This window comes from Cloeon dipterum, chromosome 2 (genome assembly GCF_949628265.1).
Source record: "Cloeon dipterum chromosome 2, ieCloDipt1.1, whole genome shotgun sequence".
Classification (NCBI taxonomy): domain Eukaryota; kingdom Metazoa; phylum Arthropoda; class Insecta; order Ephemeroptera; family Baetidae; genus Cloeon; species Cloeon dipterum.
Window position 1 is genome coordinate 4,891,428 of NC_088787.1, and position 11,442 is coordinate 4,902,869.

General features: G+C 42.2%; 2 protein-coding genes across 3 annotated transcripts; one reads left to right on the forward strand and one right to left on the reverse strand.

Moving 5' to 3' along the window:
• Positions 1 to 161: 161 nt before the first annotated feature.
• Positions 162 to 1,706, reverse strand: Lamtor1 (Late endosomal/lysosomal adaptor, MAPK and MTOR activator 1). Its single transcript, XM_065481802.1, has 4 exons — positions 1,539 to 1,706; positions 1,320 to 1,486; positions 816 to 1,026; positions 162 to 315 (listed from the first exon to the last, which is right to left on the reverse strand). The coding sequence occupies exons 1-4, from the start codon at positions 1,584 to 1,586 to the stop codon at positions 223 to 225; spliced, it is 519 nt and encodes a 172-aa protein (XP_065337874.1). The 5' UTR covers positions 1,587 to 1,706; the 3' UTR covers positions 162 to 222.
• A 313-nt stretch (positions 1,707 to 2,019) lies between these two features.
• Ankle2 (ankyrin repeat and LEM domain-containing protein 2) lies at positions 2,020 to 9,755 on the forward strand. Of its 2 annotated transcripts, XM_065477150.1 has the most exons (12): positions 2,020 to 2,636; positions 3,020 to 3,279; positions 3,339 to 3,716; positions 4,356 to 4,502; positions 4,568 to 4,725; positions 4,882 to 5,080; positions 5,329 to 5,732; positions 5,970 to 6,322; positions 7,625 to 7,739; positions 7,799 to 7,930; positions 9,306 to 9,495; positions 9,552 to 9,755. In XM_065477150.1, the coding sequence occupies exons 1-11, from the start codon at positions 2,312 to 2,314 to the stop codon at positions 9,451 to 9,453; spliced, it is 2,619 nt and encodes an 872-aa protein (XP_065333222.1). In that variant the 5' UTR covers positions 2,020 to 2,311; the 3' UTR covers positions 9,454 to 9,495; positions 9,552 to 9,755. The 2 variants fall into 2 exon arrangements, with proteins under 2 accessions (XP_065333222.1, XP_065333221.1); XM_065477149.1 differs by having other exon boundaries at positions 9,306 to 9,755.
• Positions 9,756 to 11,442: the final 1,687 nt, after the last annotated feature.

Below are 11,442 nucleotides of genomic sequence, written 5' to 3' on the forward strand. Positions count from 1 at the left end.
AATCTTGCCGAATTAAGCACTAAAACGGGGAGGGGGGGGGGGTGGCGGGGGACGCAAAAAACAACCAAGGCTGAAACGCGCGCTGATCAGTCACTAAAATAGAGGGGATAGCAAATAATAAAGTCTGGCTGACTGGGGCGCGAGCGAGCGTGTGGCGCAAGTCTTTCTTCCATTCGTTTGTTTGATTCACTCGAGGGGCACGAGCGTCCTTGTATCACAGGCTCACGGAATGCGGAACGGCACCACCAGATCCTCCTTGTGCTCCACCTTGATGTTGGACATCGCCTCGCTCGCCGCTTCCATAAAGTAGTTCATCTGTCGCAGAGGAAAATTTAAATATCAGTCTGTTTTCAACCAGGGGAAGATTTAAAATCGTTAAAAATGTGTGGGAAATTAAATAAAAAATTATTTTGATAAATTTAATACCATAAGGCCGTCAGTTTGAACACATTTTGGTTGCTACTGCGCATCCAATATGGCGTTCTAAAGGGACTGGGGACCGGACAATCCAATTAATAGATAAATTATGACAAAATTGGTTCATAAAATAAAATGGCGTATTGAATAGTGTCACCAGACGTTAGACAAACTCCCTGAATTACTGAAAATATTCCCCAAGGCGCTTAAAGGCGCCATCTTGGAGCAAAAATTTCACGGTAATCCAGAGCAAAATTTTAGAATCATGCCAATGAACCAAAATTCTTAGTTTCCAGGTGTTCCGTGCGCCAAAAACCCGAAATTTTCCTCTAGACACTTACGGCGGCCATATTTGCGCAGCACTTAAAAACACAATTTTTCTAATTCGAGAAACAAACCGTTTGCAGATCAGTCGGCAGCACCGTTTCCGTGGAGAGCAGCTTTTCGGGGGCGGGCAGGTCGGCGAGCAGGCAGACCTTGGTGGGTGGCGAGCGCCACCGCTGCATCACGGCAATGCCGTTGAGCCGCTGCGTGTAGTGCGTCACGCGTTCCCGGTACTCGTGCTGCTCCAGCGTGTGCGAGTCCAGCGCCGCGACGTCGATCACGTTTCTGCAAACACAGCTTGTTTACCAAGAGATATAATAATAATAAAATTGTTCTTTAGCACAATGGCTGTCGAGTTGCCCTTTGGACACAATACCAACTCGATAAAAAAACAATTAATGTTCACAACATTGTGACATGAAAAATCGATTAGTTCAACAATGTCTCTTGCAGTCCTCTAATTCGTGACGTCATCCTATTAAAAGCCCCGTCTTAAATACACATAATCCCAATTTTATATCGACAAAATTTAAGCTTCCAGCAGCCATGGTCCTTACGAAAATTTTAGCACAACTCACGAGGCTGTTTCCTGCAGAATCCTGTTCAGAGCCGACTGCTCATCAGAGGTCTTTGGCATGGAGTTGGGGTAGCGGGAGAGGAAGTCGTCACTCTGCACCCTGAGGATGTTGGTGTTGTTGCTGACCGGGTCCTCGAGCAGGCGGCTGCGCTCCGTCACCTCGCCCGACTGCGAAAAATTGTCACATTAAAGAGGCTCCGGCAGCGATCAGGGCGCTTACCTGGGAGTTGGCGTCGTCGCCGCAACAACTGTCGCAGCAGTTGCCCATTTTGCGTTCGGCGGTTCGGCTCGGGAGGTGAAACGGTCAATCAAAAACGCCCATGAATTTTGAGGCACAAGTTTTGTGATCTTGTCGGCAGCTGATGAGATATTATCATGTGATGGACATGGACGACCACTGCTGCCAACGTAACCAAATAAATCGAAAATTTAGAAAATTCGCAGCACGAATTTGGCCAAGATTCGGGAATTGTTAAAGACTTTTATTGAGAAATTTGAAAAATTCTTGGATAGAAATGAAATTCTTAGGACAAAGAATTTTTTAAACCAGTCATGATCAGCTGGAAAAGTAGGCGGGGCTCATTTTAGGCGGTTTTCTTATCAAAATTCAGCAACAATACGTGAAAATTTCAGAAGCAATCTAAAAATCACTCAAAATTTGGACAATTCCGTGAATTCACTCTGTGTCGCATTTTATTTACTAAGAATTCTCGTCAAGTTGGTGAGCGTGGAGGCGGTTGGCGACCACGAAGCGCCCGCCCCCCTCTCTCACTGGCAGCTAGCTTTAGCTTTTTCGTCCTGCTTTCGCATTCTATGTATTATTTTCCTCTCTCGGCGGCTGGTGACCTCGTGTGTGGGTGAACTGCGCCGATTGATGCCTCCGGACGGCGGCCGGTGAGTGTCAGCGGCCGAATCGGTCATCGCGTCGGCCAGTTTGGTGCATAGCTCGAGTGGCTCTCGCGACACGGACGGACGGACGGACGGACGGATGCGATGGAGAAGCTGGTGAGCGCGGAGGGCGTGCGGGCCATGTCGGACAACGAGCTGTCGGACGCGCTGTTCGGGCTCGGCCTGGGCCGCACGCCGGTCACCAACTCGACGCGGCCGTGGCTCGAGAAGAAGTTGCTCGACAAGCTCGAGTGGAGCGACCGCATCGAGCCGCAGATCGACGAGAAGCAGCAGCAGCACAGCCTCGACACCATCAACAACAGCATCAACGACATCATCGCACAGGGCCCAGAGCCCGACGTCCCGGACGATGACGCCGGAAATAGGGTCTACTACGCTGTCTTCTGTCCCAATGACAACGCCGAAGATGGTATACATTTTTCATTTTGATGTTTTTCTCTCCCAAAAACTGTTTAACGTCCTATTTTTTTTAAATTAAAATTAAAATTGTTTCGAATAGGTTTGTATGCACTTTTTAAATATTAAAATATCCTGATAATTTTTATTTTTCCCTTCGTCATACAATTTTATTTCTACTTTTAATTATTTTTTTTTTTGTTTTTGCGTCTTAAAAAATTCTTGGGAAAAATCCAAGCCATATGACGCCTTTAAAATTTAAATTTAAAAATTGTAAATTATTTTAGGCCTTGATTTTTTTAGGAAAATTTAAAAATTATTTTTTCTGCCCTACGAAATTTCGATATTTCCCATTTTTTTTTAATTTCATCTATATTAATTCCCATGTTTTTGCAGACTTTGCGGCCGAGTCTCGCGTGTTCAACCTGCAGGAGGAGGCGCTGCGTTTCGCAAAAAAGAACAAGCGGTCGCGCTTCAAGGCGTTCCGTGCGTACGAGGAGGCGCTGTCGTTCGCGACGTCGCCAGCGGCCGTGCAGGTCACGTCGCCGCAGCCCAGCTCTCCGGGCTTTGTCGACGGCGTCAGTAGGTTCAAGGGCCCGAAAAGCCAGGACCTGGTGCAGCTCAGGAAGGAAATCGAGAACGGAAACATAAATATGGTACAGAAAATTAAATTGAGGCTCAAAGAAAAAAAAATTTATGAAAAATATGTCTTCAGGTCCGTCGAATGATCTGGGAAAACCCGCGGTACCTGATTAGCAACGGTGACATGCCGTCGATCCTGCAGGAGGGGGCCAGGTACAACGCTTTACACGTGGCGGCGCGCAAGGGCAGTGCAGAGATGGCGGCGTTGATCGCGGACACGATCTCGGACACAAAGTTCGTGCAGCTGCTGTACGGCGACTGCCTGGAGAACTGTCGGCAGCGAAGTAGCATTTTGCTCGACCTCTACCTCAACATGCCGGACAAGGGGCTGCACGAGACGCCGCTGCACATAGCGGCCAAGCTCGGCGCGGTGCGCTGCGTCGAGGTCTTCGTCGGCTATCCCGAGTGCAAGAAGAACCAGCTCAACAAGGAAAAGCTCACGCCAGCAGAGGTAACGAATTTGTGTTTTTACCAGCGTGAAGTTCATAAATACGTGGTATCTGCCCTGATTTCTAGTTCCCCTTTCTGCTTGACCCCTCCGATCTTTTTAAGCTGTCCTTCGCCCTCTTTAACAACCTTTAGTTTCCTATATCCTAGGTTTTTCTTATAAACTGCATTTTTAGACCTGAGCAATCTCCCCTCTTATCATTTATCTTACTTATAAAAACCCAATTTCCTCTTCCCCTCCCCTCTGCCCTGATGTTTCCCCTTCTCTGGTCGTTGTTTAGCTATTCTTAGCATTTATATTATATTCCCTTCTTCCATTTGTTACTTATCTCCTGATGTTTTCTTATTTCTTTCAGTGTGCCCCTCTTTGCACCCTGAGTAGCCCTAGTCATCTCCCTTATTTTTCAAATTTCACCTTTCCACTTTCCCTTTCGTTATATTTCCGATAGCAGCCCTTTATTAGCATTGGAAATGAAAAATTAGAATTCCTCTAGGTCTTCCTATGTTCCCTTTTCGCCCTGAGTGACCTGAGTCACCTCCCCTCTTTCTTCCAACTGTTTTCTCGCCTCCCTCTCATTTTCCACTCTACAACTTCACCTTTATTTTTCGTTCTATATTTGTTTTAATATTATTTGCCTTTCAGATCATCTGCAGCAGGCAGTGTCCGCATCCTTCGGCAGCACAGGAGATCCGGCACCTTTTACAGGACACGTTTTTCGTGCCGGTGCTGCGTTCGCCAACGCAAGACCAGCCCGAGGTCGGCGACCCCTTCTCCACCACCAAGCCTCTCGTGAGTTTCCCCGTGTTGAAATAAAAATTTATGGACGTGACTCAAATTCCTAAATTCCTCTCCAGGTGACGAGCATGGAGGTGAGCGCATTTGCCGGCCCAATGGAGCTGGAGCATGCCAAAGTATTCCACCGACAATGGAAATCGCCCTCACCGAGGGTCAAGCGGCCTTTAAGCACCGCCAGACTGAGTGATTTCACCCGCGGACTCGAACGAGACGGCCGGTAAGCCTCTAAACCTCTAAAAAATATGTACTTTTTTTTAGTTTGACTTAAATTACTAAAAACCAAAATTTCCTAGTTTTTTTTTATTTGATAATTTATTTATTTTACCGTTCTTAGTTGCTATCTGAGTATCTGACTGTAATTTGTTGTGGACAGCGACCTGGCCCGCTTGCACAACGTCAAATGGAAAGAATTCTGGCCATTCCTCGGCATCTACACGGATTTGGGCTCGGAGGAGGGTTTGATGGCGCTGGAGGAATTTTTCAAGTCCAAATTTAGCGAGCAGCCCGACACTCCCAGCCCGCTCAGCGACCTTTGCGACTCTTTCCGAACCGTCAGCCTCACCGAAAGACAGGTAATATCATCTGGCAGTAAGGAATCAACTATTGAAAACTTGAAGAAGGGACAGGGGAAGACCTAAGACTGCTGAAAACGACATAATAACGACTAAGGGGAGGGGGAAAGGAACTTACCCTGGTTACCCGCCCCTTTTTCTCTTGTTAAAACAACAATGTTAACAAAACAACTTTATTCCTGCCAGTTACATACAAATTCTAAGGTTTTTTCCCAAGCACCTGACTCATTTCCCCTCTGTATTTCAAGGTGGGCGTTCGTCGTCCGCCTCCGGACCCACCGCGGCTGCCGGAACTGAGCCAAAACCCTCTTCAGTACATCGAGACGACGTGTCAGGTGCTGGCGCGGCGGCTGGCCGACGGTCTGGAGCGGCAGCTGCAGGCGCAGCACGACCGGCGCGGCCTCAAAGGGCTGCTGCACGCCGAGGCCAAGAACATGCAGCGCATCGTGCTCAGCTTCCGCTCGGAGCACCAGTTCAGCACGTCGGTAGACTACACGCTGGTGCACAGCCGCATCGCCACGCTGGCCAGACACTATTTGCGCCGCGTCGCCGACCCCCTCCAGCTGGCCGCCCTGTTCGCCAACCTCCAGAGCATCGTCACCTCCGACCTCGACCTCTCCTCCGACGACGAGCAGCAGACCACCGCAGACAGGTACCAATTTTTTGCTTTAAAAACCACCGAATTTGACCCAAAAAAGGTCACATTTTGCGCCAAAAAATTCAGAAAATTATGGTGAGTTAAAATTTTTGGTCATTTGGCTCTTTACTGATTTTAAAATCCCTTTTTTTGTAATCCATCATTAAAATTTTTCATTTTAAATAAAAATGTACAAATCAATGCAGTTTTATTTACCAAAAAATTTATAATATGTTAAATGGATTTGTCCAGGTCGTCGTCGGTAATGCGGGAGCAGGTGCAGTGCGTGGGCCGAATGCTGGTGCGCGGCTCCGCCGACGTGCCGATGTGCGAGAGCGTCGAGTGGATGTGGGCCCAGTGCCGCAGCTGCTGCTGCTCGTGGCTGCCGGCGCAGAACGTGCGCACGCCCCGCACCCGCGGCTCCTCCCTGAAGCGGCCTCAGGCCCACAGACAGCAGCAGCAGCAGCAGTACAACCACAACCACGTGCAGACTCAGCAGCAGCAGCAGCAGGAGACGCCGCCCAGGAACAACAACCAGCAGCAGCAGCAGCAGCAACAACAACAACAATGGCGACAGCCCAAACACGACTCGGACGAATCATCAGGTCAGGAGCTGCTCTCAATTCACTCTTGACTTTTATCTTCTGTTTCAAAGTTTTTTTTTTAATTAAAAATATTTTTCCAGCATTTTTTATAATGAATTAAAATTAAGATTCTGGAACACTGCGCCTTTGGATTTAACTAAAAAAATCTTTATCTGGCTCACAATCATTGCCGCAGGAACAAAAACTGGATATTGGTAAAATTTAACTTCACAGGATTTTTGTAACCATGGGAAAATTTAACCGGAATATTTAAAGAAAATAAATTGTTGCCTAATAATCAGTTCAATTTTTCATCAACCCTCATTTTTTAAATTAATGTCAAAACGATTCGTCTATTTAAAATAATTGAATCTCTTCAGCGGCAAAATTGCGTAAAAGTAATCAATTCTTTTGAATACATTTTCGTGTAGCGTTTAAATTAGAATGGATTATATTAAATAATTTTTTGGACGTTTTCTAAAAAGCAAACCAAATAAAATTTCTCCGACAAATTGAAAAATTGTTCCTGTAAGTAATTTCATCCGCTTTAATCTGATACGTTTATATTTCCCAAAATTTATTAGATGTTTTGGGCTGATTGTATTTAATTTTTATTACTTACAAAATTTTTGACGTTATATTTTTTAATTGCCTGTGTCTTTAAATCTCTTTCTGCTGACAAATCGAGTTTATTTTTTATTTTAAATAGTGTATGTTACTTGAGTTAGTTTTATTTTTAACAGAAATGTTTTTAAATTTTATTTTAAGACTGCTTTTTTAACTTTTAGACAGTCAAAGTTTAAAAAATTAAATAGTGTGGCAAAAATTCATCCTGTTTGTCAGAGAGTTTGGTGCGAAAACCTGGCTAGTCAGCACGTTTGAAAATTGAATTAGAGCCACGCGGAAATAGGGAAGAATTGTATTTTTATTTTTTTTAGTAATCCACGCCGAGAATTTTCTCAGAATTTTTCTTTTGGCTGCAATTGAACGGAAATTTATCCTTGGGTTTTATTTTAATAAGCGATATTTTTTAACCTTAAAAGTGGCCAAAAAATTGGAACATGTTAATTTTTTTTCAAAATATTAAGGGCTTGGCAATGTTATTACGGCTGATTTTAATTTCTCTTCACGAGATCTATCCTGAAGTACAATTATGCCAATTTTCTGTGAATCTCTGTATTAAGAAGCAAAATAATAATATCAAGTATAGAGACAGTGTTAAATTTTTAATATTTAAAAAAATCAAAATAATTGCGTGAGCAACAAAAATATTGTACTATTAATTCTCATTTCCTCATTTTTTTTTTCATTCCTATTTTGCAGATGATGAAGACGATTCCGAGGATAATTTTTTCACTCCTCCGTCGTCGGTGGCGGGTTCTGACGACGAGGACGACTTCCAGGTGGCCGAGCAGGGTCGCATGGTCTTCATCAACGGGTACTGCTTAATTTAATCTCGCGCATTCTTAATATTCTCCCCCGTTTTTGGTCGCTCAGAAACGAGCCGAGCAAGCTGGACCTGGACGTGTTGCGGGCGTGCGAGTCGCAGCTGTTGTCGCAGAGCCGGTTTCCCTTCGTGTGGCGCTGGCGACACCAGATCCGCACCTTCCCAGAGACAGACAGACTACGGTACGTCATCTACATTACACACACAAAAAAAAAAAAAAAAAAAACTGGCCTCGAACCGAAAAATTAGCAAGAAAACAAATTTGAAAATTTGATCGCCTTGTTTATATCGATTTTTTGCCGCTGTCTGAATTTTTCAAGTACAATTCAACTGAGTTTGGAGCCGTTCTTTTATTAAACTTTACAAAAAATGATTATTATTGAGGAAATCGTGGTTTTTATTTCCAATAAATTAATTTTGCCGGCTTCAAAGCTTCAAGGACGAAAATCTCATTATTATTTTTATGGACAGTCAGCCTGCGTCTTAAATTCATTTATTGAAGGAAAAGAGCCGAATGTTATGGTTTTATTGTGTGCAAATAATTATCTTTTAGAATGGAAATTGAGCTAATATTTTAGATTTGTGCATTTTTTTCTGATTGACGTCATAAATTTGAAGTTAAGCTTTACTTTTAACTACTCTAAAGACTATAAATTTAACAGAATTTTAATGGCATATATTTTCCATACCGAAAATACTGTCAACTTGAAGATTTTTATAAAAATCGTCTAATTTTCTCTGCATTTTGAGGTCAAAATATTCAACTTTAGTGCATTTTCTCATATCTACAGCTTAGATATAATTTATTGACCCGCCTAAATTTATAAATAAGTAAAATTCATGGAACGGACTAAAAATTGGCTACTGAATGACTTTAAGAGAGATGTAAAACGTTAAAAATTGGGTTTTGGTTCAAGACAAACTCCTTCAATGTCGGGCATTTTGAATTTGACCATTTTTTGCCTGATATTAAATTAATTTGTGTAAGAAATATCTAAATAAAAACATTGCTTGACACTGGAATTCGAAATTTCAGTCGATTATTATCGATATTTATAATTTAAATTAAAATTATAGCATCATGCAGACAAAAATCTTGGATTTAAGTTTTTAATTTAAAATTTCTTTAAAGACTCTTTATATTTTCTCACACCGCCCCTCTTTTTGACCTGAGAAACCTGATTCACCACCACTATTTCATCCGATTTGATTTCCCCCGCAACCTTTTCATTCTTTTTCCTTAAAATAGCCCTTTCGGAGCTGAAAAATTCCCCTTCCCCCCTTCCCATTTTCCTGATTGTTTTTACCTGTGATATTCCTCTTTTTAAATAACCTCCTGATATTTTCTTATTTATTTCATGCGCCCTGATTGTGAGTGACGGATGTGAAGTCCCCTCCCCTACTTTCTAACATTTCAACCTTCTCGCTCTCCCCTTTTCTGTCCGTGTAAAAACACAGGAAAATTCCTCTGTGTGTTTGGCTAATTTTTGAGCCAGGAAAACGCCAGAAATATAATTTAGAAGCACCAAAATTTAAGCATTGAATTGAATTTCGCAGGTGGCGGAGTCCGCAGGTGGGCGTGCAGCAGGCGCGGACCCCTTCGAGCCCTGTGCGGAGCCCCGTGTCGACGCGCAAGGTGTTGCCGCAGTCGTGGACGTCGTCTGATCCGCCGTTCTCGCCGCCGCGGCGCCGCCTCAACTTGTGAGAAGCCTTGGCAGCTGCTGTGATTCCCTCCCGAATCTCCCCAGTTTATGAATGATTTAATTTTGATTTAATACACACACACACGCCCACACTCTGTAGAATTAATCAATGCATTCTTCCCGCGCTCTGATACTCTGCGACAAACTCTTTAAGAAGTGTATTTTTCGCCCCCTGAACGACTGCCGACAAGACGTGTAAAATAATTTCAAAGAAGAAAATGTAAAATGAGAGAGAAAGAGATCTTTAACTGCCTTTTTATACTCATTGTTCGATTCTCAATAAAACGAATGGAAAGGAATTTAATTCAATTTGTTTTACTGGATTGAATCTACAAGCTAAATTTATTTGTAATTTTCTTGATTAGATTTTTATTTAAATCGTAAAATTTCAAGTTACTCCCTGCTTGATAGTTTTTGATATTTTTAGACGCCTTAAAAAATATTTTGCACCCACTTTCCTGCTTATAAATAATTTTAAATTAAAAAAATCGCAATATTCTCAACAATAACCTCTTTGAAAAATCTAAATATTTTTCCCGGTGTCTTGGAAACTCCTGGATCTTTTCTAATAATTCCAATTTTTATAATTCTGTTTAAAAAGGAGAACTTTAAGGTTTTTACTTCAATATTTGAACTTGTTTGATAGAAAAAGGTTAAAAATCAAATATTTGTTACAACACTACAAGAGTCGAAAGTGTAGCAAGGGTAGACAAAAATTGATATCTTCATTGAAATGGGAGCAAAAAAAAAATTTAATCACTGAAACAACGTGTTAATATTATTTTCGCAATTTTATTATTGCGGTGTTGTTTCTCACGTGGTTTGGGGAGAGTGGGCACGTTTGGCGCGGATTTGGCCGGCTTCTGTGGCGTCACGTTGCTCAATTGCTCACTTATTCTGCTTGCTGGGTGCTGAGCTGCGTGGCTGTGTGGCTGGCTGGCAAGGGCGGCCGCGATTATTGCGGTTCAATGCCGCAGTGGCCAGGCGAACTAAAGGCGAACGGGCGAGTGAGGAAGGAAGTGCTCTTCTTGCACTCCACTTATTGTAGACACTCGCGCGCTTAGCGCTATAGCTGCTCCCATTTCAATTGACAAGCCAAACACCGGCTGACGCGCCGAAAATCCGATTTGCCACTTCGTCCTCGGCCTTCTCTCATTTCACTCTTCTGTCATCCGGTCCGGACAGTTTTTTATTGAGGATTATTTATCATTATATAATCATGTTTCATGCACGCGACCCTCTCTCCTTCCTTCTTAAGTTTACATTTTTTTTTAAATAAAGGATAATAGCAAAAAGTAATAATAAAAGCTTTAGATAAAAATTGCGAAATATTACTTTTGGAAAAGGCAAAAGAATCAACGAGTTATTTCACAATTTAGGGAAGTTTTCCTCAACGTTGGAATATCAAGCGACGAAATCAAATTTGTAAGGTGATTTAAAAAGCCCGAGATTGTTATCACGTTGAAACAAAAACACAATTTTTCAACGGTGTGAGAATTCGTGGATAATTTAAACAAATATTTTTTATCAAGAATTGCATCTTGAATATTTCTCTATTTTTTAACTGGTTGGAATTTTCTCCGGCTGAACAACATTCCTCCAATTTTACTCTAATTGTGATTCTCTTGGGTCAGGAACAAAGTCTATGAAAAAAAATCTAATTTTTCAAATTATGAATTGCTACTTTAAATTAAAAATATAATGAAATTTATTAATGTTTCAATTGTTTCCCTTATTCTTGTAAGAAAAAATCTAAACTATATATTACTAATTCCTTTTGAATAATTAAGAGTTTTAAGGGGGTTGAAATCAACACTCACCCCCAGGCAGGATTGCAATTAACTCGTGCATTTAAAAAAAAACTGCAGTGCAGTAGTAAAAAGGTTTTAATTTTAATTCTTAACTGCTCCTTGCAGACAATCTTTGCACCTAAGTTCTCAATACTAATTAACTAACTAATAAAAAAAATTGCCAGAGAAAAATTGAGGCAG

Coding starts and splice junctions, on each gene's coding strand:
- Ankle2 (XM_065477149.1), top strand. CDS start 2,312: ATGGAGAAGCTGGTGAGCGCGGAGGGCGTGCGGGCCATGTCGGACAAC. Junction 2,637..3,019: donor CAATGACAACGCCGAAGATG/GTATACATTTTT, acceptor ATGTTTTTGCAG/ACTTTGCGGCCGAGTCTCGC. Junction 7,740..7,798: donor CGCATGGTCTTCATCAACGG/GTACTGCTTAAT, acceptor TTGGTCGCTCAG/AAACGAGCCGAGCAAGCTGG.
- Lamtor1 (XM_065481802.1), bottom strand. CDS start 1,586: ATGGGCAACTGCTGCGACAGTTGTTGCGGCGACGACGCCAACTCCCAG. Junction 1,487..1,538: donor GCGACGACGCCAACTCCCAG/GTAAGCGCCCTG, acceptor AATTTTTCGCAG/TCGGGCGAGGTGACGGAGCG. Junction 1,027..1,319: donor ATTCTGCAGGAAACAGCCTC/GTGAGTTGTGCT, acceptor CTGTGTTTGCAG/AAACGTGATCGACGTCGCGG.